This window comes from Castor canadensis, chromosome 7, assembly GCF_047511655.1.
Source record: "Castor canadensis chromosome 7, mCasCan1.hap1v2, whole genome shotgun sequence".
Classification (NCBI taxonomy): Eukaryota; Metazoa; Chordata; class Mammalia; order Rodentia; family Castoridae; genus Castor; species Castor canadensis.
Window position 1 is genome coordinate 142,409,045 of NC_133392.1, and position 22,070 is coordinate 142,431,114.

At 34.6% G+C, this 22,070-nt stretch overlaps 1 protein-coding gene across 6 annotated transcripts in view; it reads left to right on the forward strand.

Moving 5' to 3' along the window:
• Eya3 (EYA transcriptional coactivator and phosphatase 3) overlaps positions 1 to 22,070 on the forward strand; it is a 104,278-nt gene that overhangs the window by 24,443 nt on the left and 57,765 nt on the right. For all 6 annotated transcript variants that reach the window (XM_074080852.1, XM_074080851.1, XM_074080854.1 and 3 more), the window contains exon 2: positions 19,189 to 19,289. In XM_074080852.1, the coding sequence (XP_073936953.1) occupies positions 19,257 to 19,289 (33 nt within the window). In that variant the 5' untranslated portion in view covers positions 19,189 to 19,256. The remainder of the gene's footprint in view (positions 1 to 19,188; positions 19,290 to 22,070) is intronic.

Sequence of the window (22,070 nt, forward strand, 5' to 3'; positions counted from 1 at the left end):
TTTAAATTTTTTCCTTAAACCCTGTGATGTGTTTTAAGGAAGATGAAGTTTTTAATATTCAAGAAACAAAATACCACTTCAACATGTCCTTACTATTTGTACCTTGTAGTATCCTGGCTTTTGTGATCTACCTAAGCTGCTTCATGACTTCACCCTCTTTTATCCAAAAAAAAAGGCTATAAAGTTTCTTTTTTAGTAATTATCTAAAAGATTTTTGTGTACTGCATATAACCACAGGATATTTTAGTTCAATGTATGATTTAAATGGAGGAAAACTACTTCAAATAAAAATGTATGTATTTTAAAATCCTAGGAATAGTTTATTCTTTCCATACATTCATCTAATGAATTTGCAATCCAAAGGTTAAATGAGGTTAAATTACTCAGTTTATAGTGAAGTGGAAAATAAAATAGGTAAACTTTCTATCTTCTGATTAACTTAAAAATATAAGTATATAGGTTTGATGGAGTGGCTCAGGTGGTAGAGTGCCTGCCTATCAAGTGTGAGGCCCTGAGTTCAAACCCCAGTGCTGCCAAAAAAAGAAAAAAACATGGCAGCATAGTGGCTCAAACAGTAAGAGTGCCTGCCTATCAAGTGTGAGGCCCTGATTCAAACCCCATTACTGCCAAAACAAAAACATATATATACACACACACACACATATACATATACAATATATGGCTTGATCTATAAACTACTCTATTGAAGACAGTATGCTTTCCAGTCATCGAACACAGCATGTGATGGAACACATCATCTTGATTTTGTTTAGTGCCATCAACCTAAGTCTTAGAGTAGATAAGTAGTAAATGTAGAAATAATTAAGATATTTTCTCTGTTACTTAGAATCAACTAAAAAACAGACAAACATGAATCTTAAAAAATTTGTCTTTATTATTTTGAGTATGCAGAAGCATTTTAAATGAGAAAAGAAAATATGTAGTTTAATCAGCCAGACCACAGGAAGTCTGTAGTCCTAGTTACTGGGGAGGCAAAGATTGATTTGAGGTCACCCTGGACAAAAAGTTAGTGAGACCCCCATCTCAAGAAATAAGTCAGACTTGGTGACTCAGTACCCCAGTATCTCCAAAATAAATCAAGAACAGCAACAAAAAAAACCCAGTATTTCCAAAAAAAGTAATACTAACTTTATTTATTTATTTTTGGCAGTACCAGAGTTTGAACTAGGGCCTCATGCCACTCCACCAGCCTTTTTTTTTTTTTTTTCAGTACTGGGGCTTGAACTCAGGGCCTTCACCTTGAACACTCTACCAGCCCTTTTTTGTGATGGGTATTTTCAAGAGAGGGTTTTGTGAACTATTTTGCCTGGGCTGGCTTCCATCCACAGTCCTCTTGATCTCTGCCTCCTGAGTAGCTAGGAATACAGGTGTGAGCCATCAGCACCCAGCTACCAGGCATTTTTTTCTGTGATGGGTGTTTTTGAGGTAGCGTCTCTCAAAACTGTTTGCCCAGGCTGGCTTTGAACCGCTGATCTTTGCCTCCTGAGTAGCTAGGATTACAGACCTGAACCACCAGCATCCAGCTTGCATTTGAAATGTTAACGGTTTTACTTCAGATTGTGTTGGATATATTTTAACTTTTTAGCTTAGTTAATGTTTGGACCAGGTAACTTTATTTATTTATCTTCCTCCCAATAAAATAGTAAGCAAGAATCTCTGTAATACCTTTCTTTTAGCAAATATAACTTGAGCACCTACTTTGTCAATTACAATAATATATATTTAGACTGTTTATGTGAATTAGATAACCTTTTACAGGGCTGACAATTAGGTTAAAATTATGAATCTGAATATAAGACTGAACAAATTAGAATTAAACTGTAGTCCTTAGAAAATGTACTTCATACAGTGACAATGGTATATAATTTTTTTTCTTTTTTTGTGGTTTGGGGTTTGAACTCAGGGTTTCGTGCTTGTAGGGTAGATGCCCTGTTGCTTGAGTTTGAGATTTGTTATGGAGCTGAAAGCTTAAGTTTCGCTATGCTGATTTACTTTTTGGGATTTAACTTTTGGCTCAAAGCAATTCTTTTTTTTTTTTTTTTTTTAAGGTACAACTCTTTATTTAGACAGAATCCCAGTTGCATCACTCCATACAAAAAATCTATTCTGTTTCTTTCATCAAAGCAATTCTTTTTTATATGACAGGTAGATAATCATTTTGTCTTTTAAAATTTGAATGGTTTTCTTTCACCTGAAATTTAATAATGTAGCAATTACTGAATTTAAGAAAATTGGTAGTTTGTTGCTATTCAGTACTGTTGCTCAGGAGTAAATTAGAATGATTAACTCTCAGGAGGAATTGAACGTTATTTCTTTTTTTGTTTTGTTTTGGTTTTGAGGCAGGGTCTTACTATAATAGCCCAGGATGGCCTTCAACTGTGGTGCTGGGATTACAGATGTATGCCACCATGTCTGGATTGAATTTTATTCTTTTGTTTCCATAGTACTTGAAAAAGATTTAGGTCAGTTTCACCTGTTATTCCCCTCCCCCTTTCAAAATAAAAAGAAAATTTAATTTAGCATAGTGATGTTAATTTTTTCCTACTAGATTGATGATAGTAATATATTATTTTACTTTTTACCAACAGCATAATCTAAAATATGTGTGCATGAATTTTTTCTTGGGCTATTTCAGACTTTAGAGAACATTTTAGGGTAAACAATAATACATAAATATGTTATTAAAAACACCCTAGTAATCAGTATGTTATTACTTCACTGAATTTTTTTCTTAAATTTAAAGATTTAGGAAACATCTGTGACGATAATTTGAAATATAGTAGAAATTTTCAAATCTGCTTTTTCTTTTGATACAGTAAGGCAGTGGTGGTGAGGTAACACTGATGATTAAGAGTTCTTGAGTTAGGACTAGAGCTTTGTAAAGGCATTAACCATTTCTCATATTTGGTGGCATTTAAGTTAGATAAATTGAATATCTTTGTTTTATCTTTCTGTGACTCCTGTTAGTACAGATTTAGTGTTGGTCGCTCATGTGAAATTGTTTAGGTTTGGAAAAACTGCCAAACTTTTGATTCATGTCCAGATGATTTTTATCCTTTATTGTCCTCTTTCAGAGACTTACTTTAAATAAAGGTATAATTTATAAAACCACCAAAACTTGAATATGTAGTTTGAAGTGAGTATTTTCTTTCTTTTTTTGACTGGTCAGTTTTTATTTCAGGTAAAGTGGCTTTTAAACTTTTTTTTTTCCACTTAGTACTTGGGCATTTAGTACTCGTGCATATATATGTACATATTAGTATTTAAAATTGAAGCATAAAATTGAAACAGTATTTCTCTTTACTACTCTTTATCCTTTGTAATACTTCTTTTTTTGTGGGATTGGGGTTTGAACTCAGGGTTTCGTGCTTTGCAAATGCACTCTACCACTTGAGCCACATCTCTCTTGTTTTATTGTATTTCATTTAAAGCATACTGCTAGTCTTCATTCATTTAAATTGCAGTAATAACTAATAATGCAGTGTACCTACATTTTGAAAAAGTTTAGTGACTGCTAGCTTTTCTCCAGTATTTTTGAGATTGAAAATGTTTGAGGTTGTTAGGTTTTTTTGTTTTGTCTGAAATGTAACTTGATTCTCTAAAGGTTTTAACACAAATAATTGTATAGAACAATTGAGAGGAGGCCCTGATTACCATTACTATCATACATCTCTGTTCTTTACTGTGCCTAGGCACATGATTTTAAAAACTACAGTAAGCTAGAATTATGAGGTTGAAAGTGCTCTTATCCGGAGCTTCTATATCATTAAAAGTCTTCCCTAGTTCCCATGTAAAAGTCAAAGTTTAGGTCTCTTCAGTTGCTTTTCACAAACATTGCTTCTGTTCTTGGAACTTAGCCAAATGGTTACCAAGCTGCTTTACTCTACTTTTCTTCTGGCACCACTCCAGGCTTTATGAACCAAGAAAAGACTGAGGAATGAAGCAGTTAGTTAAGTATATATGGGCAGGTGAAAGTAACACGATTGAGGAGCCACTAGAGTTAGTAAAATGCAGAGGGGAAAAGATGATAGATAGGAACCTAGCCATTAGAGTGAGACCAGGCCAACAGACATACTTTGCTATTTTTACCAATACTACCTCTTAATGCTTGATGAAGGTTTACTATGTGTCAGGCACTATTTAAAACTGTTTAAAGCACTTCACTTGTATTAGCTTTTACTCACTTGGGAGGCCTGAGAGAAGAATGAGAGAAGACAAAGAAGAAATTTGCCTCCCCCTCCTGGTTTTTTTTTTTTCTTCAGTGCTGGGAAATTAAACCCAGGGCTTCATGCCTGCTAGGCAAGCACTCTACTCCTTGAGCCACATTGCTAGTCCCAAAAACTTGCCTTCTGAGTGTGTTCTCATTACCTTGCCTATGAATTCTGGCTGTTTTTGACTATAGTATGGCGTACTATACATTTTTATCTTGCTCAGCTTTTAAAATCTTTAGTATTTTCTGTAATGTTCCATTATAAGGCACATAGCTATGATTTGAGAGCTTAGGCTCCGCAAAATGGCGATGGTAATAAATAGTACCTCTTACAAACATATTGAAAGGATTAAAGTAGTAGTATATTAAAAGTTGGAGGCTGGTGGCTCACTCCTATAATCCTAGCTACTTGGAATGAAGAGATCAGGAGGATCATGGTTCAAAGCCAGCCCCATGCAAATAGCTCTTGGGACCCTATCTCAAAAAAAAAAAAAAAAAAAAAAACCCAGCACAAAACAGGGCTGGCGGAATGGTTCAAGTTGTAGAGTGTCTGGCTAGCAAGCATGAGGCCCTGAGTTTAAACCCCAGTACTGCCAAAAAGTACTAAGAACAGTGCCTGACCCCTAAAAGGCATTTCATAAATGTTAGCTATTAATAGCATTGACTCACATATGAGTCTGCTGGGTGTATTTGTGACTATGATGAGTTCTGTATACTCAAACTCATTCATGTATTGAATAACAGGACATGATTGGCATGTAATGTTATATATTACAATGTATAATGTTATATATTGCCAAGAAATTTGAAAACATCTTTTCTTGAGGATTTGTATGGAAAGTTCTTGTGTAGAATTTTGGAATTAAAACCAAGTGACAAAGGCTATCAAGGGTACAGGCTCAGTTTGTTTAATTTCTCATAAAAATCTCTTGTTATTTGGACCTTACCCTTAAGAGTTTTAATATTTTGCATTTGGAAAAACTATCAGGAACTAGTTAATGAGTTGACTTTCATTCAAGACTAGATTTCTCTTCTGTTTATCTTATCTCTAAGATATTTATTTTTTTAACAAATGTATCATGCTTGTTATGTGCTAGACCTTATTTTAAGAGCTTTATAGATATTAACATATTTAATCCTCATGACAAGCTATGAGAAACGCTATTATTATTCACATTTTACAGATGAAGTAACTAAGGTCTAGGAAAGTTAAATAAGATTCCACACCCTCATTAGTGTCAGAGCTGGTATTTGAACCTCAATAGTCTGGTTCCAGAGTGTATGCTCCAAAAAATACCTTATGCTTGCCAAATCCACTTCTTATAGAGATGAGTTTTTTGCAGAGAGTAAAAAACTAAGTGTTAAAACTTGCTTCACTGTTCTTCACTTTTTGGGCTGAAGTGACAGCACTAAAATTATGAGTGATGGCTTTTTTGTCCTGTGGATGTTTGAAGAAGTAAATAAGTTTGGAAAAATAAAACATTAATAAAGGAACTGAACCTAGGTTTTGTAGTTCTTGTGACAGCTAAAAATGCATACATTTCAAAAGACTTAGTTCTGTAAGTACAGTGTATAGTAAATGTTCAAATTGGAGACTTATATGATGTATAGCATTCATAATGTAGATTAGATGAATAGATACATGTAATGTTAGGAAATGCATGAAGTGGGATACAGTTTTTTCTGTATAACCGGAAGCAGTACATCTTTGGAATATTCATGTTGGAGTGTAATATCATGTATTAGGCCACAGTACCTACTGAAAAAATGCATTCTCTTAGAAATGTTAACCTCACAGATTAAAGAGGGTGATGATAAAGTTTCAGGTTTTTGACTTTTATGAAGTCTGGATCTCCAAACTTAAGAGGGATAAATTCTGATGCTCTGTGACTGGCAAGTTACTGAAAACCAGAGAGGTCTGAAGAGTGCTAGAAGGAATGCAGTAGAGCTGTTAGGCTGTTACTAAACTCACTTTGACATAATAAATTCAGATTAACACATTCCTTAATATTTTTACTGGGGTTTTAGAATTTTTCCTGTGGAACATATCATCTACCTGTTTTATTGGAAACTAGTGGGGGATAAGTTTGTGTTAATTTTTATTGAAGATATTTTTATAGATAACTTCAAAAGATGATTTTCCAAAAATAGTATTAGGAATTAAAAAACAGTACTTGTTCTGGGTCTATTCCTGATAACATATTTTTACTATTAGTAATTTGGTGCTGCCTATGTATGTAATTTTCTTAGTTCTGATGTGTTCTGTAAACATAAAGTTACTATAAATATTCCTACAGCTGATAATACCATGACATGTTAGTCAGCCGTGCTTCCCAAATAAAGTAGCCAGAAGAATTCACCAACTTTACCACAGTTATTTGGCTGGACTGTTTATTTATGGAAATAGTTGACCAGCATGGTGATCATGCTGTCTGTCTGCAGAAAGTAGTATAGCAGATGTAGTATAGGAAGTTGCAGTGTTGTGGGGTTGGTTTTTTGTTTTGTTTTGTTTTTTGCTACAGAAATGTGACTTGGTGATTTGTGCTTTTGCCCATGTCATGAGAGCTGCAAGCCTCTCTTAGGATCACTCTTAAAGAGGTCAGCTGAGTGTGGGTCTGCTGGATATTTGTGTGTACTTCTACAGAACTCTTGAGTACAAGGATTCTGACATATGTTAGTACACATCTTAGGATTTTTATTTTTTTTAAGGTAATAAATCAAGAAAGGTTGTCTTTAGTGAAACGAATGAATTTTTGAAAAAAAAGTAAACAGTGATATTGAACTGCTAGAAAAGTAGGTGAAAAAAATCACAGCTGAAAGTATATGTGGAAGTTTCAGAAATGGCCAGGCTCCAAGTAAACCAATACTAAGAGTGGAAAGGTATCTGCAGCATTCATCAGTTTCCTGACCCTTCTCAATTTTGAGCATCTGTTCTCTAAGACAAAGCCCAGGGAATGCTTTTCAAGCACATTGAACAGTCTGCGCAGGGAGGGCATGTATTTCCTTACAGTCTATTGGCTGTATAGCGTTTCGTGGATATAAATCAAACCATGTCATTTTCTTGCTTGGCCTTCATTGCCTTCCCAGACTACTCATGTGTTACAGGATACTTGTGATCTGAACCTTACCTGCTTCTCACTCATTTCCTACCACGCATTTATTTGCTAACGGGCCTTTTGCTGTTTCTCAAGTCAAGATGTTACCTTTCAGTTTGATTACACTTATTCCCTGCTGGAAAGCCCTGGTTCATATCTTACAGCTCTTTCTTCTTTCCTTATATCGGTCTTTGTTGACAAGGTATCACCTCAGAGAAATTGTCACCCATCTGAAATAACTTCACTGTTGTCACTCTCCTACTCTGTATCCTCCTACTCTAATTTCTGTAGTATTTACAATTTTGTGAAATTATATTGTCTTATGTATTTCTTTATTTCCCCATTAAAATAAAAGTCCTGGAAGGCTGTGGACTTTGTGTTCATCAGTGTTCCCAAAGACACTAGTGTCTGACATACAGTAGACATTAAATAACTGTTTCACAGATGAATGAATTTTGAGGCTAGCAAAAGAAACACGCATACCTTAAAGTAACCATAGACCTCTGCAACAAAAGCAGAGGAAGCAAAAGGCAAAGTAAGAAGGTAGCTGCAGTTTTTTCTGCAGGTTAAAGCCATGAGAGTGACTGTCTAAAGTAGAAGTCCTGGTACAAGGAGACCAGCTGTATCCCACATAATTTACATGGTGTTTAGAAGAAACAAGAGATTCGTACTCAGAAAGCAAATTTCATACAGATGCTGCCCAACTACATATTTCCTTATCTTATTTTTTTGGTGGTACTGGAACTTGAACTCAGGTCTTTGATTTTTACCTATCTGGTGGGGCCTGAAAGACCTCATTTATAAGACCATCTGCTTTTGACCTGACTTGGAGCTTACCTAGTATACACAGGCTTTGCTCCCATGGAGTGTTCCCTGAAAACAATTGGAAGCAATTGTTGAACATCTCTAGTGCTTATGAAGTAACAGTTGGGCAACAGTAGGGTAATTCAAAAGCTTTAAAGGAAAACTGAAGAAGGAGATGTCCATAAGGGAATTTGTAAGGCTCTGATAGATTTCTGGATATCTAAAAGGCTATGCACATGGCCTATACTTAGGAAAGACCAAAAAAGGCCCTAAGTTCACGGTTTTGGTTGATTTTGAGATTGTGCAAGTAGGAAATGAAGGTTAACTGCAGTTATAAACTCTTGGCTGTTCATCCACTCACTGTTTTTTCAGAACATTTGAGTTGTTTCTAGTGATTCGTGCATGTATGAAGAAAAGCAACCATAACACATTGATATACAGGTTTTTATGTGAACATAAGTTTTCCTTTCCCTTAGAAGATACCTCACAGTGAGATTGCTAAGTTTTATGGTAAGTGTATGTTTAACTTATTTTTATTATTTATGTTTTTATGTTACTCATTTATTTATTGATTTTCCAGTGCTGGGGACTGAATCTAGGCCCTTCTGCTTGCTAGGCAATTGCTTACCACTGAGCTAAATCCTTTGCCTGTTTAACTTTATAAAATCGTCATGCTGTTTTCCTTAATGGCTGCAGTGCACCATTTCACATTCCCATGAGCAGTGCACGGTTTTTAGTTGTGCCCTGTGCTAGATGTACAGTTCTCATTGCTCTGCGTCCTTGCCAGCACCAGTGTTCCTTTGATTATTTTAGCCATTTAGTAAGCATGTAGTGGCATCTTATTCTTTAAATAAGTGGGTTTTGGATTTTTTTTGTTTTTTTTTTTTTTTTGGTTTTGGTTTTTTGCTTTTTTAACCCTGGAGTTTGAACTTGGGGCCTTGCATTTACTAGGCAGGTGCTGTACCTCCAGCCTTTTTTTTTTCTTTTTTTTTCAGGTAGGGTTTTGCATTTTTCCCTAAGTGGCCTGAACCTCGATCTTTCTTCCTATGGCCCCTGATACAGCTAGGACCGTAAGCACACACTACTGTGCCTAGCTTGTTGGTTGAAATGGGGTCTTACTAATTTTGCCTGGTCTAGCCTCCACTCCGAGTAACTGGGATTACAGACTTGGCCACCATGCCCAATGTAAATAAACTTTTTATTTTGGAAAATTTTTAGATTTCCATAAATGTTTCAGAGAAGGTACAGTGGGTTCCCATTTACCTCTATCCAGTTTGCCTTTTTTTTTTTTAACTTTATTTTTATTTTTTTCCTTTATTGTTGTACTAGGTGGGGGTACATTGTGGCATTTACAAAAATTCTTACAATGTGCCAAATTGTAAGAATCATATTGATTTCACCCCTCTACTGCTCTCTTTATTCTTGCCCCCGCCCCCGGTTTTCCTTTTATTAGTCTTACATAACCATAGTACATTTATTGAAATTGAGAAATAAACATTGGTACATTATTTAGAAGACTCTAGACTTTATTCAGATTTGCTATTTTTTCCACACTGACCTTTTTCTTTTCCAGGATCCAGTTTAGGACACCACTTTGCATTATAATATAATTTTAATTTTTATTTCTGGCTATAAAATGTTACAGTTTATAAGATACCGTTACTGGTCTTAGTTCTATTTTCTTGCAAGAATTTTTTTTTCAGTTTATATTTATTCCAGAGTGCTTTAAATGTCATGTGTTTTTCTTTTGGTTAATGAGTTTAATTTGTGTATCATTCCTGTAGAGTCGTATTGAGAGATGTCAAAATTTGGGACTGCTGGTCTCTGTAGATTGGATCCTTTCATTTAGTCAACTAGAAAACAGGATAGAGAGTCTATGGGAAAATTGCTTTAATTAAGTCTTTATCAAGATAATTAGTAATTTTCTAAATTTTATACTTCTCATTACTTTGTTACTTGATGTTAGAATTAATAGCTTTTATTGGTGAAATTAGCTAAACCTTTTTTTCTTCTTCTTTTTTGGTACTGGGAATTCCACTGAGGGTCTTGAACATGTTAGGCAAGTGCTTATAAAGTGCCTTTATATTTTATTGTTTGACCTTTTATTGTTTAGTTAAATGGCATATTCACCACCGATGTGAATTTTTGACACAACTGTCAAAAATATTTATGATTTCTTTCAGAATTTGTCTTAAAACGTGGTATACTCTGACCTGGTTCTATTTTAGTTTTTCTCTTCTAACTTGAAATATTCTATGAGTATTTTGTTTAGAAAGAATTTTAGGCTCTAATAAAAGATAGACAAGGGATGGTGGAGTGACTCAAGTGGTAGAGCATCTGCCTAGCAAGTGTGAAGCCCTGAGTTCAAACCCCAAACCCTTCCCCCCCCAAAAAAAGGCAAAAAAAAAGGCCCCAAAGGAAAATACACACACACACACACACACACACACACACACACACACCCATTCATTCAGTTACAGAAATCATGTTTTTCTAATGACAAAACTTCTGACTATCCAGTACCATCCCATGATGTGTCTAGCAATATGATTGCACAGTGTTACAAAGCTAATAATTAAATCTTCAGTAAATGCTTTTATGGAGAAGCATATTATTGTATAGATATCACAAAATAACTACATGAGAATCATGTAAAACTCTCAAAACAAAACATAAACATCAATGAAGATAGAAAACATCAATCTTAATCATAAGGCATAGTTTTTCCTATGATTGTTAGTTAATATCAGCCTGAAAGAAAGACTTGTATATCTTTCAGGTTTAACTTTAGCAGTAAAATTTCCCCCCTCAAAACCCATATCAATCAGATTGGCAGTTTTAAGTGCTACCTTACAAATGCTAGAACTTGAGTTTGTTCACAAGACATTGGAACAGCCTGGAAGGCTTCTCAGGATTGTGAAGTACATGGAACTGACAGTGTTGTTACCTGGATATTCCTTTTATATAAATTTACAGTTTGGTCCAGAGTGAAACTTCAAAGTAACGTGACAATTTTACTGGAGGGCAAAATTTCCATTTGTTTGAAAAGTTTTTGAATGTTTTGTATTCATCCTATTTAAAAAAAATGTTTGGAAGCATTTTTGTTGTATGTACAAAGGAGTTCTACCCTATTTTTGTCTGTATTTCATTTCCTACCTTTGTTTTCAGTTGGTGTATTTCATTCAGTGGCCAGGAGATGGCCAACAAGCTGAAGCAGAGAGGTAAAAGTAAAAACAAACAAAGGAAAAGCATAAACCTCTTTGCTATTTATATTTGCTTCCTGTGTCTGCTATAACAAATTACAAAGTGGGAGGCTTAGAACAATAGAAATGTATTCACTTACAGTACTGGAGGCCAGAAGTCTGAAATTAAGGTGTTAGCAGGGCCTTGTTCCTATCAGAGGCTCTGGAGGGAAATTCCTTGCCCCTTGCAGCCTGTGGTGGTGGCTGCTTGCATCCATGGCTTTAATACTCCAATCTACTCCTCCAGCTTCACATGCCTTCTCTCTGTGTGGGTTAGATTTCCCTCTTCTTTGATAGCATATAGGGCCTACCCACATCTTCCAGAGTAATCTCAGAGTCCTTAATTTAATTACATCTGCAAAGATCCTTTTCCCAATTTAGGTAACACTTATAGGTTCTGGGCATTAAGACATAGACTGGTCATTGGCCAGAGATCTATTTTATGAAGCTGTGTGTATGTGTGTTTGGGGAAGGAGATTCCTACCAACCCCCCGCAACACCCATTATTTTCTGGTTTCCCTTTCCCCCTTCTTTTGAGATTTCTTCCATCTTTCTTTCCTTATCCCTCTGCCTGCTCATCTCCCTCCCCCTTCCCCCCCACTATCCCAGTACTTGGGATGGAACTCAGGGCCTAGTAGCATTTGCTAGGGTATACACACTTTTGTTTTTCATTTTATTTTTGAGATTGGGTCTAGCTAACTTTGCATGGGCTGGCCTTGAACTCTCAATCCTTCTATCTCAGCCTCCCTCTTGAGTAGCTGGGATTACAAAGTAGCTGGGATTGTAGTCATGAGCTACCACATCCTGCTTTCTGATTATTTAACTTAAAAACTTTAGCCAATTAAGGGGCTCCTGACCTATAAGTAAGTAATTGATATTATTCCTCGTTATGGATGTGACATTCAGATTGCATTTGAAATATTTCATTATATATATTATATAAATAATTAATAATACATATAATTAGTAGGTATATATACAGAATTTTGTGATGCTGTGGATTGAACCCAAGGTTTCTCACATGCTAGGTAAGCACTGTAGCACTGAGTCATATCCCTTGCTTCTCATTCCTTATATTTGAAGGGAACTTTTCAATTAACACAGACTTCAAAATGATATTCAAGTCATTTAAAAAGCCTTGCAAAGAAGTAAGGTTGCTGCTACTTGGGAGGCAGAGATCAGGAGCACTGAGGTTCAAGGCCATCACAGCCAAAAGTTAGCCATACCCCATTTCAACTAACAAGCTGGATGTGGTGACAAGAGACTAATTACAGGTATGACAGAGGGGTAGGTAGGAAGATCCTAGTCCTAGGCATAAACTCGAGACTTGATCTGAAAAACAACCAAAAGCAAAAAAAGGTGGCTCAAGTGGTAGAGCTGCTGCCTAGCAAGCACGAGGCCCTGAATTCAAACCTCATTACTGCCCCCCACCCAAAGAATTAGGTGTGACTTAGACATCCTTGGAGAAAATGTGAAAAGTAAAGATTTGAGGTTTTTGTGCCTCTAAGTATATTGAAGGTTTTTAATGAACTGGTTTTAATATTTAGAGAAATCAACAGTGAACTTGTGCTTGATTAAACAAATTTTTATTGAATACTTGCTGTATGTTATTGGATATTAAGAATAAAATGGTCTTTGTCATTGTGAAATTTAGGATCAGTATTTCACAGAAATCTTAGGATCAAGGAAAAAATGGTTTTAATATCATTTTTGTTTTTAATATTAATTTCACCTTTATTTTTATTTTACTTTTTTTTTGGTAGAACTAGGGTTTGAACTTTGGTCTTCGTGCTCTCAAAGCAGGTGCTCCACCATGTGATTCACACCTCCAGTCCTTTCAGCCCTTTGCTAGAATTAACTGCTAACCACAGTAGAGATCAGAGGAATTGTTTGAAGAATTCTTTTTTTTTTTTTTTTTTTTGGTGGGACTGGGGTTTAAACTCAGGGCTTTGTGCTTGTCTCCAGTCCATTTTGCTTTGGTTATTTTGGAAATGGAGTCTTGAGAACTGTATGTCCTAGCTGACCTCAAACCATGATCCTCCTCATCTCAGCCTCTCAGGTAACTAGGATTATAGGTGTGAGCCACCAGCTTGAAAAAATTTTAATTGTTAACTAATAATGAAGCAGGGAACTCTTTCACTAATAACTAAGGTTCCAGTAGGTTGGGAGATATTTTTTAATTTATTTACTTTTTTGAAATCATGATGCTTATCTCTGAAATGGTAAAATGCTTTTTTCATATACTTTTTAGTTAAAATTACTTGTTTCATTAGCAGTAAATCAAAGTCAGTACCTTGTAAATTAAGGATTTATGGAAAAAGAGAAATCTGTTTGCAATTTTTGCTGAACTGTACAGTGATTGAATAGCTATCATAAAGGAAAAAGTCTCAGTTTTGGGTTTTTAGGAGGTCCTTAATGTACCTTGAAAAGTTTTTGAATTTATAAATTTAAAACATTTAAAAAAACCCATAGGAACATGCTATATCAAAGGGTCAAAGTAATATAATGTACAGTAGAGATGAAAGAAAGCAAATAAGTAGCCTAAGGTAATAATATTAGGAATGTGATTAGAAAGGAAAGACGATGTGTTCAAATCTGTATGAAGGGGAAAAAAAAAAAAAGGAGACAGACAGGAGAGTTCAGTTTTGGGTTCTACCACTGATTCTTACAGGTTCATAAGGCAGTGCTCCCACCTCTTTGGCTTAATTTCCCAACAGTAAAATAATGATGACCTCTAATAACTTGTAATACTCTATATACCCAATAGTGTCTTATGTTACATATCTCCTTGTATTAGGAAGATAGAATAGTTTCTGTCTAGATCTGGCCTCAAACTCTTGATCCTCCTGCCCCAGCCTCCTATGTGGAATCACAAGCATGTGTTGCCATGTCTGGCTAATAACAAAAATGTTTAACTATTGAAAGTTCAGTGTATTTGCCTAGAACCACAAAACAAATTTGTATGCAGCATTCAAGCAACTTATTTCTTATGAAAGAAATTAGCAGAACAAGAAACTCAAATTTCTTTTTCTACTCAGGAGGCACTGCGTTCAAACCCCAGTACCACAAACAAAAAATGGTTAGCTCTTTTCCCCTGTGTATGTAATTCTTGGAAAGGTATCCAAGCAAAATTATTCATGTTGCACTGGCCAATTTTATGGCCTGTTACACATTATCCTGGGAACAGTGTGAAGATACATATGATTTTACAGCTGTGCTTGAATATGTTTTATCTTCTTATAGCACAGATAACTTTAGATTTTGTTGTTTAGACTTGTTTTTGGTAGTTTAATAGATAAGGAGTAGTATCTTAAAAATACTATAATTTATATTCCTTTAATTAGTAGTGACAACAGGGTCTTTTTCTCAAATGCTGATTTAATCTTCATGGTTACTTAAACTGTGCATTTGTATTCTTGGATAGGCTCATGTGTCAGGCATTGTCTGCCATATAATAATAGATGATCAGAAAATGCTGAATTGGCTTAGTTTATATTGTAGTTGTTAAATTTTATCCGTCATAATTATTGCAAATAATGTCCCTTTTTGTCTTGTCTTCTTCATCTGAGATTTATTTTCTCATTATGACAGTTTATTTCACATATTTCTCGTATTTCACAAATCTGCCGATTTGTTGCTAATATTTTCTTTTATTGCCTGTAAATTTATCTAATTTCCACAGATGAGATACATATGCTATTTTGTTTTCTCCTCTTTTTTTTTTTTGGATACAAGGTCTCACTGTGTAGCCCAGGCTAACCTCAAACTCTCGAAATCTTCCTGCCCCAGCCTCCCAAATTCTGGGATTACTGGCATGTACCACCAGACCCAATTTCTCCAAAACCTTTTTTTTTTTTTTTTTTTTTTTTTGTGGTACTGGTTATCAAACGCCAGATGCTTTACCACTTGAACCACACCCCCCAGTCCCAAGAGCTCAAGAGATAACCAGAACTACTTGAATGCTGAGTTGTTGGTGTATTTATAATTTATCAGTATATGATGTAGATGTGTTTTCTCCATATCAATACAATATTTCTTCATTTCATATTTTAAGTACTTTTTAGGTATGATCATAGGTTGGTTTTTCTAGTCTCTTTTATGTTTTTTTTTTTCTTTGCAATACTGTGGTTTGAACTAAGGGCCTCATGCTTGCAAGGCAGGCACTTCTACTGCTTGTGCCATTCCACCAGCCATCTTATTTTTTTTTAATAAAAATTTAAACCCAGTGGCATTAGGTGCTACCACGGTGTATAACCATCATCACTGTCCTCTAGTCTATGTACTTCCACTTCAACTTGCAGGAACATTGGTGTTGTTATTTTGGAACAAATTGTTTAAATCCCTGAATCCCAGATGCTCTGTCTATAGTATGAAAATGATTCTACCTATTTTAGGGTAGTCATGGAGATAAAATTTGATGAAATAGTGAATCCAAAAATATTAGGTGGAGTATATATGCTCAGTAAATGCTAGTTCTCTTATCCATCTCATTATAATTGGATTTGTTTTGTGTGGTACTAGGATTTGAACTCAAGACTTCATGCTTGCTAGGTAGGCACTCTACCACTTGAGCCATGTCCTTGGCCCTGTATGATTAGATTTTAAAGACTGACAGGAAAGGTCTTTATTGCCTCTATTTTCTCTTCTTTCCCCCAAATATTTATTGTTATTCTCTAATTTTTAGTAAGAAATATGTAAATATTGGAATATACCTTCATTTGCTTCTTATTTGAAAGCTAATATGTGTATCATATGGATCATGAAATCCAGATTATTACTTCAGAGCATCTCACTAACACTGGTAATAAGCACTGTTCCACAAGAGACCACAGAGATATTTTCTTATTTTGAAACCCTTTTCCTGACGTCTTTTCTTCTTTTCCCTTTTAAGGTAAACTGCTGTCTTTAGGCTTTAGGTTTGGTACTTGGTACACTTGATTATGAATCATATCTTCTTTAGAATAGATCAGAATAGATTTAGAATAGATTAGAATGATAATACTTGAAGCAATCATCTTAAAGTCATTAGAAGAGGGTATTTGGTTTTTGTTTTCATTCTTCAAGTTATATACAAGGTATATTTGAGGATGTATTGTAATCACTTACTAATTACTTATTTCTTTTAAGTCCTAATATAATTCACACATTAACAGACATCTTAACTGATTGCAGTGGTATATATCTGTAATACCAGATTGCCGGGAAGCTGAACAAGAAGGATTGCTTGAGCCCAGAATTTTGAGGCCACCCTTGGGCAACTTAGCAAGTTGGTCTCAAAAGTATCTTTATTTTATTTTTTACCTTTTTTTTTTTTTTTTTGATGTTAGACAAATGCCTTCTGCTTTTTTTTTTTATTTTATCATTTTTACATTTACTTACATGTGTATTCATTATTTGGGTCACCTCCCCCCTTAAAAGTATCTTTAAATAAAAAATAAAAATTATACTACTTTTTATGATACTTCTTCATGTTACTATTGCTTATAACTACTATTGCTGTATTATCATTATTTGTTTGTTGTTTTTGAGATACGGTCTTGCTGTGTAGCCCAGGCCATCCTTGAACTCCACTCATATTCCTTGTGCCTCAGCCTTCAGAGTGCTGAGATTGCAGGTGATTCTGTAATAAAGCAGACTCTTTTTTTATAGACTGCTTTTTAAAATGATTAAGATGATTTCTGGTCATTTACCAATTAGTTTAAGACACCAAGCTTGATTTTTCAAAGTTCTTTTTTTAAGTATAGAAATTAGGACCATTTTATTTCCCTCAAGTGAAAAGCTGAAAAGACAATGATAATATTTATTTACAAAGAAGAAATAGGAGAGGCAGGAAGGAATATTTTCTAATTTTTCCTGTAAAGAAAGTCATTTTACAACTTACCATAGAATTAATCTTGAGAAAAACAGCAAATTCCTCTTTCTACAAAATCAATTTTTTTAATCTCTGAAAAATAAAATTCAGGATTTTAATAGTTGGTTTTATGTAGCTTGAGCATTTACTTACCCACGTCAGGCAGCGTTTCTTACCTTTTAAAACCTATCACCCTTTTTGATCAATTAAAAAAATATGGTTTTTTTTTAATGTTCAGAAGTTTAAAGTAGGTTAGTTTTTATGTTTAAAAACAAAATTAAAGCACATGTTATTGAGTATTATTTTTTAAACCCTTCCATCAAGGGAAAGGAGATGCTCTTCCTTCCCAAGAACATAGTAATTAGAGATTGCAGTTTTTACATTCATGTCTTTCCATTGAGGAAAACATACAGCATTATTTTTGTGGCTACATAAAAATTCAACAAATGAGGCAGTAGATTACATTTCTCTAATGATTTGATTCATTTTGCTCTTATGGGTTGAAATTAATGTACGTACATAATGCACATTTAGGTAGTACTTTAATCCCACAAAAGTAAAGACCTGTAGAACTAACTGATATAAACTGGTAAAACAAAAAGTGTTTCATTTTTCACAATTATGAATCAGTTTCACGATCACATAGATTATATTCTTCTGAGCTGAGCAAAACAAGCCCAGGAAATAGCTTCTGTGAGCTTTAGTTTTTGCATTCTGTAATTCTGCAGCACTAGTTATCTGCGTCATGTAGTAGGAGAACTTCGCTTGTAAAGCTCTGTGTATAAGCTTCACGGAAGTGCCATGAAGCATCAAATTCTTCTGACCTTTAAACTTTTTTCTTTTGGCATTCTAGACCAGGGCAGGGGGTAAAGCTGTGTCTTCTAATCATCAGAGTTTTTCATCTCACTGTGTCCCTTTCACTTGTTTTCTCTTCTGTTCCTGTTATTCTGTGTGGCTCTAAAATAAAGTATATTATATTGCACCAAAACAGAGTAACAGAAATAAAGAGGTAGTACTAATAGTACTGAAGTTTTGTTTTCTTATTCGCATTACTTAGCTGTTTTCAGTATTTCTACAGTAAGATTCTGAATCTTATGTTAAATTGGTAGAATAAATGAAAGTGGTGTGACTTTAAGACCATAAGCAATTGTGTCTGGTTGGGTTAAATAGAAATGAAGTATTTTATTTTTATAATGTAGTTTTAAAATTTCTGTCTCCTATCAGCAAGGTACCGAAAGGTGGTCTTTACCAGTAAGTGTAGGGCTAAGAATCCTATTTTTCTTTGAAAATCGGAACAGGAAGAACAGGGTCTGAAAAGAAAGCTTTTTGCTTAAATGCTTGAATAGGTAGTATAGTTAGTGAAAGCTCATCAGAATGAGCTTTACATGATTATTTTACTTAATTCTAACATTTTAATTTTCACTTTACTTATTTTTTATTAGGCGACCCAGAAGAATTAAGTTTCCCTTTAAATTCATTACATACAGATTGTTAATGTATTTAATTGATATTCCAGTTTGTCCTATTTAAAATGATTCAGTATGTCAGTCTTAACAGTTATGTAAATGTTCCACATTCAAGCAGGTTAGATGTTATCAGAACTTACTGACTTGCCAGGCCAGTCTCTATCATTTTAAATGTAACTAATCCTGAAAAAAAATTGTTTTATTATCTGCACATGGTTGTCATTGTAAACTGTGTAATGCATTAGGCACTATAGTAACCAGCAGAAGTGGTTCCACGTGCTGGCTTTTACAAGGTATTACAAAAGTCATTGTGTACAACTCCCTTGACTTGGTGCAGCATGTCAGTTTGGAAAAGCCACGTGCAAGTCAGAGATTTTGAGATTGGAACTAACGTAGAAGCTTGGGGTAGCAAAATATTAAAAGAATTATTCTCTGATGGCCTCAATGATAATACTTTAACAATATATAAAGCTTTGAATCCCCCTCTTTTTCAAAACAGATTGTGAAGACTGCAGAAAGAAACTTGCAATCCAGGCACATAAGTACAATAAGGAAATAATAGTCCTCATGGAAGAAGAGCAAGATTTACCAGAGCAACCAGTAAGTATTTTCTTAACAATTCAAAGTTGATTGTAGAAAAGCTGATATGAAGAGATTTTAAAAGATTTTTCAATTAGACTTTTAAATTCCAAATTAGAAATAAAAATAAAGAAAAAGATTCTTTAATAGTTTCCCTGTAAGAAAACAATGTTCTGTGGTTTTTTGTTTGTTTGTTTGTTTTGAGGCAGGGTCTTGCTATATGGCCCACACTGGCTTCAAACTCTCAATTCTCCTGCCTCAGCCTCCTGAGTGCTGGGATTACAGGCATGTACCACCATACTATGAATGTTGCATGTTCTTAAACTCATATTTAGCTAACTTAATGCTAAGAAGTCTGAGGGGCTAGGCATGTGACTAAAGTGGTAGAGCACATGCCTAGCGGAGAAGAGTGAGGTCCTGAGTTCAAACCCCAGTACTGCCTCCACACCCCCCCAAAAAAGCTAAGGAATCTGTTTAAAAAGTTCAGCATTACAAAGTGAGTTTTTAAATTTGGAATGTGATTTTATAAAACAGTAGATTTTAATTTAGTGTTACAGTTTTTAGAAAATAAAAGAGGTCATCTGTTTACCATTAGGCAGTATATTGCTATTTTATTGGAAAATTTTGTTTTATTTTTAATTTATATATGAATTCTTGAATTGACTTAAATTTCTAAAAAAAAAGTAGTATTGAGGAAAATAATTTTACCACTAGCTAACTCTTACAAATAGATAAGATCCATAGAGACCAGATTAAATTTTTAAATTTCTTTAAAAAATTTGATATTCTCTTTTTGTTTTTTGACCCTTAACATTTTAAAAATGAAAGGAATAGTATCATTGTGTGTGTGTGTGTGTGTGTGTTTTGTTTTTTTTTTGTAGTACTGGGGTTTGAACTCAGGGCCTCATGCTTGCTAGTTAAGTGCTCTACCACTTGAGCCACTCTGGTAGAGTCTTGCTATGTGGCTAAGGCTGGCCTAGAATGCATGATCCTCCTGACTCCACCTTCAAAGTGCTAGGATTAGAGGTATAATAATGTTATTCTTTTAATATAACTTTCACGTTAAAGGGTCTTGTCTTTTTTTTTTTCTCTCATTTTTCTTTTATTATTCATATGTGCATACAAGGCTTGGTTCATTTCTCCCCCCTGCCCCCACCCCCTCCCTTACCACCCACTCCACCCCCTCCCGCTCCCCCCCTCAATACCCAGCAGAAACTATTTTGCCCTTATCTCTAATTTTGTTGTAGAGAGAGTATAATCAATAATAGGAAGGAACAAGGGGTTTTGCTGGTTGAGATAAGGATAGCTATACAGGGCATTGACTCACATTGATTTCCTGTGAGTGTAGGGTCTTGTCTTTTTGTCTTGAGTTTCTTTTTCTGAAGTTAGATGAATACTGTTTCAATTTGCTATCCTGAGTATGGCTCTTGGATTTCATACTGAGATAATACAAAGTGGTAAGAATCTTTCTGAAAAATCCAACTTATAAAATTTTAAGTTTAGAAAGCAAATAATAGAATATGACTTTTGTTGTTCTAGATGTATTATTCTGTGTTTTTGTTGTTGTTTTCCTTTGTTTGAGATAGGATCTTGCGTGTAGCCCAGCTTGGCCTTAAAATTTGGATCTTCCTCCTTAAACTTTGAGTGCTGGGATTACAGACCTGTACCACCATGACAAGCTAGATGTATTCTTTTGTATTTTTGTTAAATTCATTTTATAGAGTACTGGATTTCATTATGACATTTAATATGTATTTCACCTCCCTATCACTCTTTCTTTCCCCTTTCCCCATTGGCCTCCTTCCGCTTTTATGTCTTTTAAAATTTTTTTATAATCTAGATTTTGCACATGAGAAAATATATATTTGTCTTTCTGTCTCTGGCTATCTCACTTAGCATGATTATCTCCAGTTCCATTCATTTGCCTATATATGACATAATTGCATTTTTCTTTATGACTGAATAATATACCACATGAATATATGAATATATGAATAATATAGCACATTTTCTTTATCCTTTCATCAGCTGATGGTCACCTAGGCTGGTACTGTGATATCTCTATTGTATATTGTGCTGCGATAAACATGGGTGTGCAGGAATCTCTGTTGTGTCCTGACTTTGATTGCTTCCTACCAGGACTGGTATACCAGGATCATATGGTAGTTCCATTTTTAGTTTTTTGAGGAACCTCCATACAGATTTCCACAGTAGCTGAGCTAATTTATGTTTCTACTAACAATATATAAGAGTTCCCTAGATGTATTCTTTATGTCACAAAAGGAGAGACACTAGTTTCCATTTAAATAATGAAGTCTTTTAATGTATTTTTAATATTTTTCTTCATGTTAAGAATTGTATACTGATGATTACTTTGCCAGTTATTCTTTTAACCTTATTAGTTGAAGTAAGTATAAAACTAGAAAGATATAAACAGCTAATAAAAACATTTTGAAACATTTAAAATGTGATCCCTTATCCTTGGTGGGGTATTAATAATCAGGGTAATAAAAAGCATCCTCTGTGTGTGTGTGTGTGTGTGTGTGTGTGTGTGTGTGTGTGTAGTGTCTATAAAGTGATATACACTATTGGAACACATAGTTAATTATAGACTCTAAATGTACCAAAGAAACTTATGTCTTTGGGTGTTTAATATAGTAAGACAAGCCTACTCATTTTCAAAAGACCTGTGTAAATGTTGATGTACTGTTGAAATGGGCATTGTTGTTAGCCACGCCTTACCTGTTTAGGGTAATGAGAATTGTGAGGCTGACCTGCTGATGAGTCATCTTTTCTACTCTA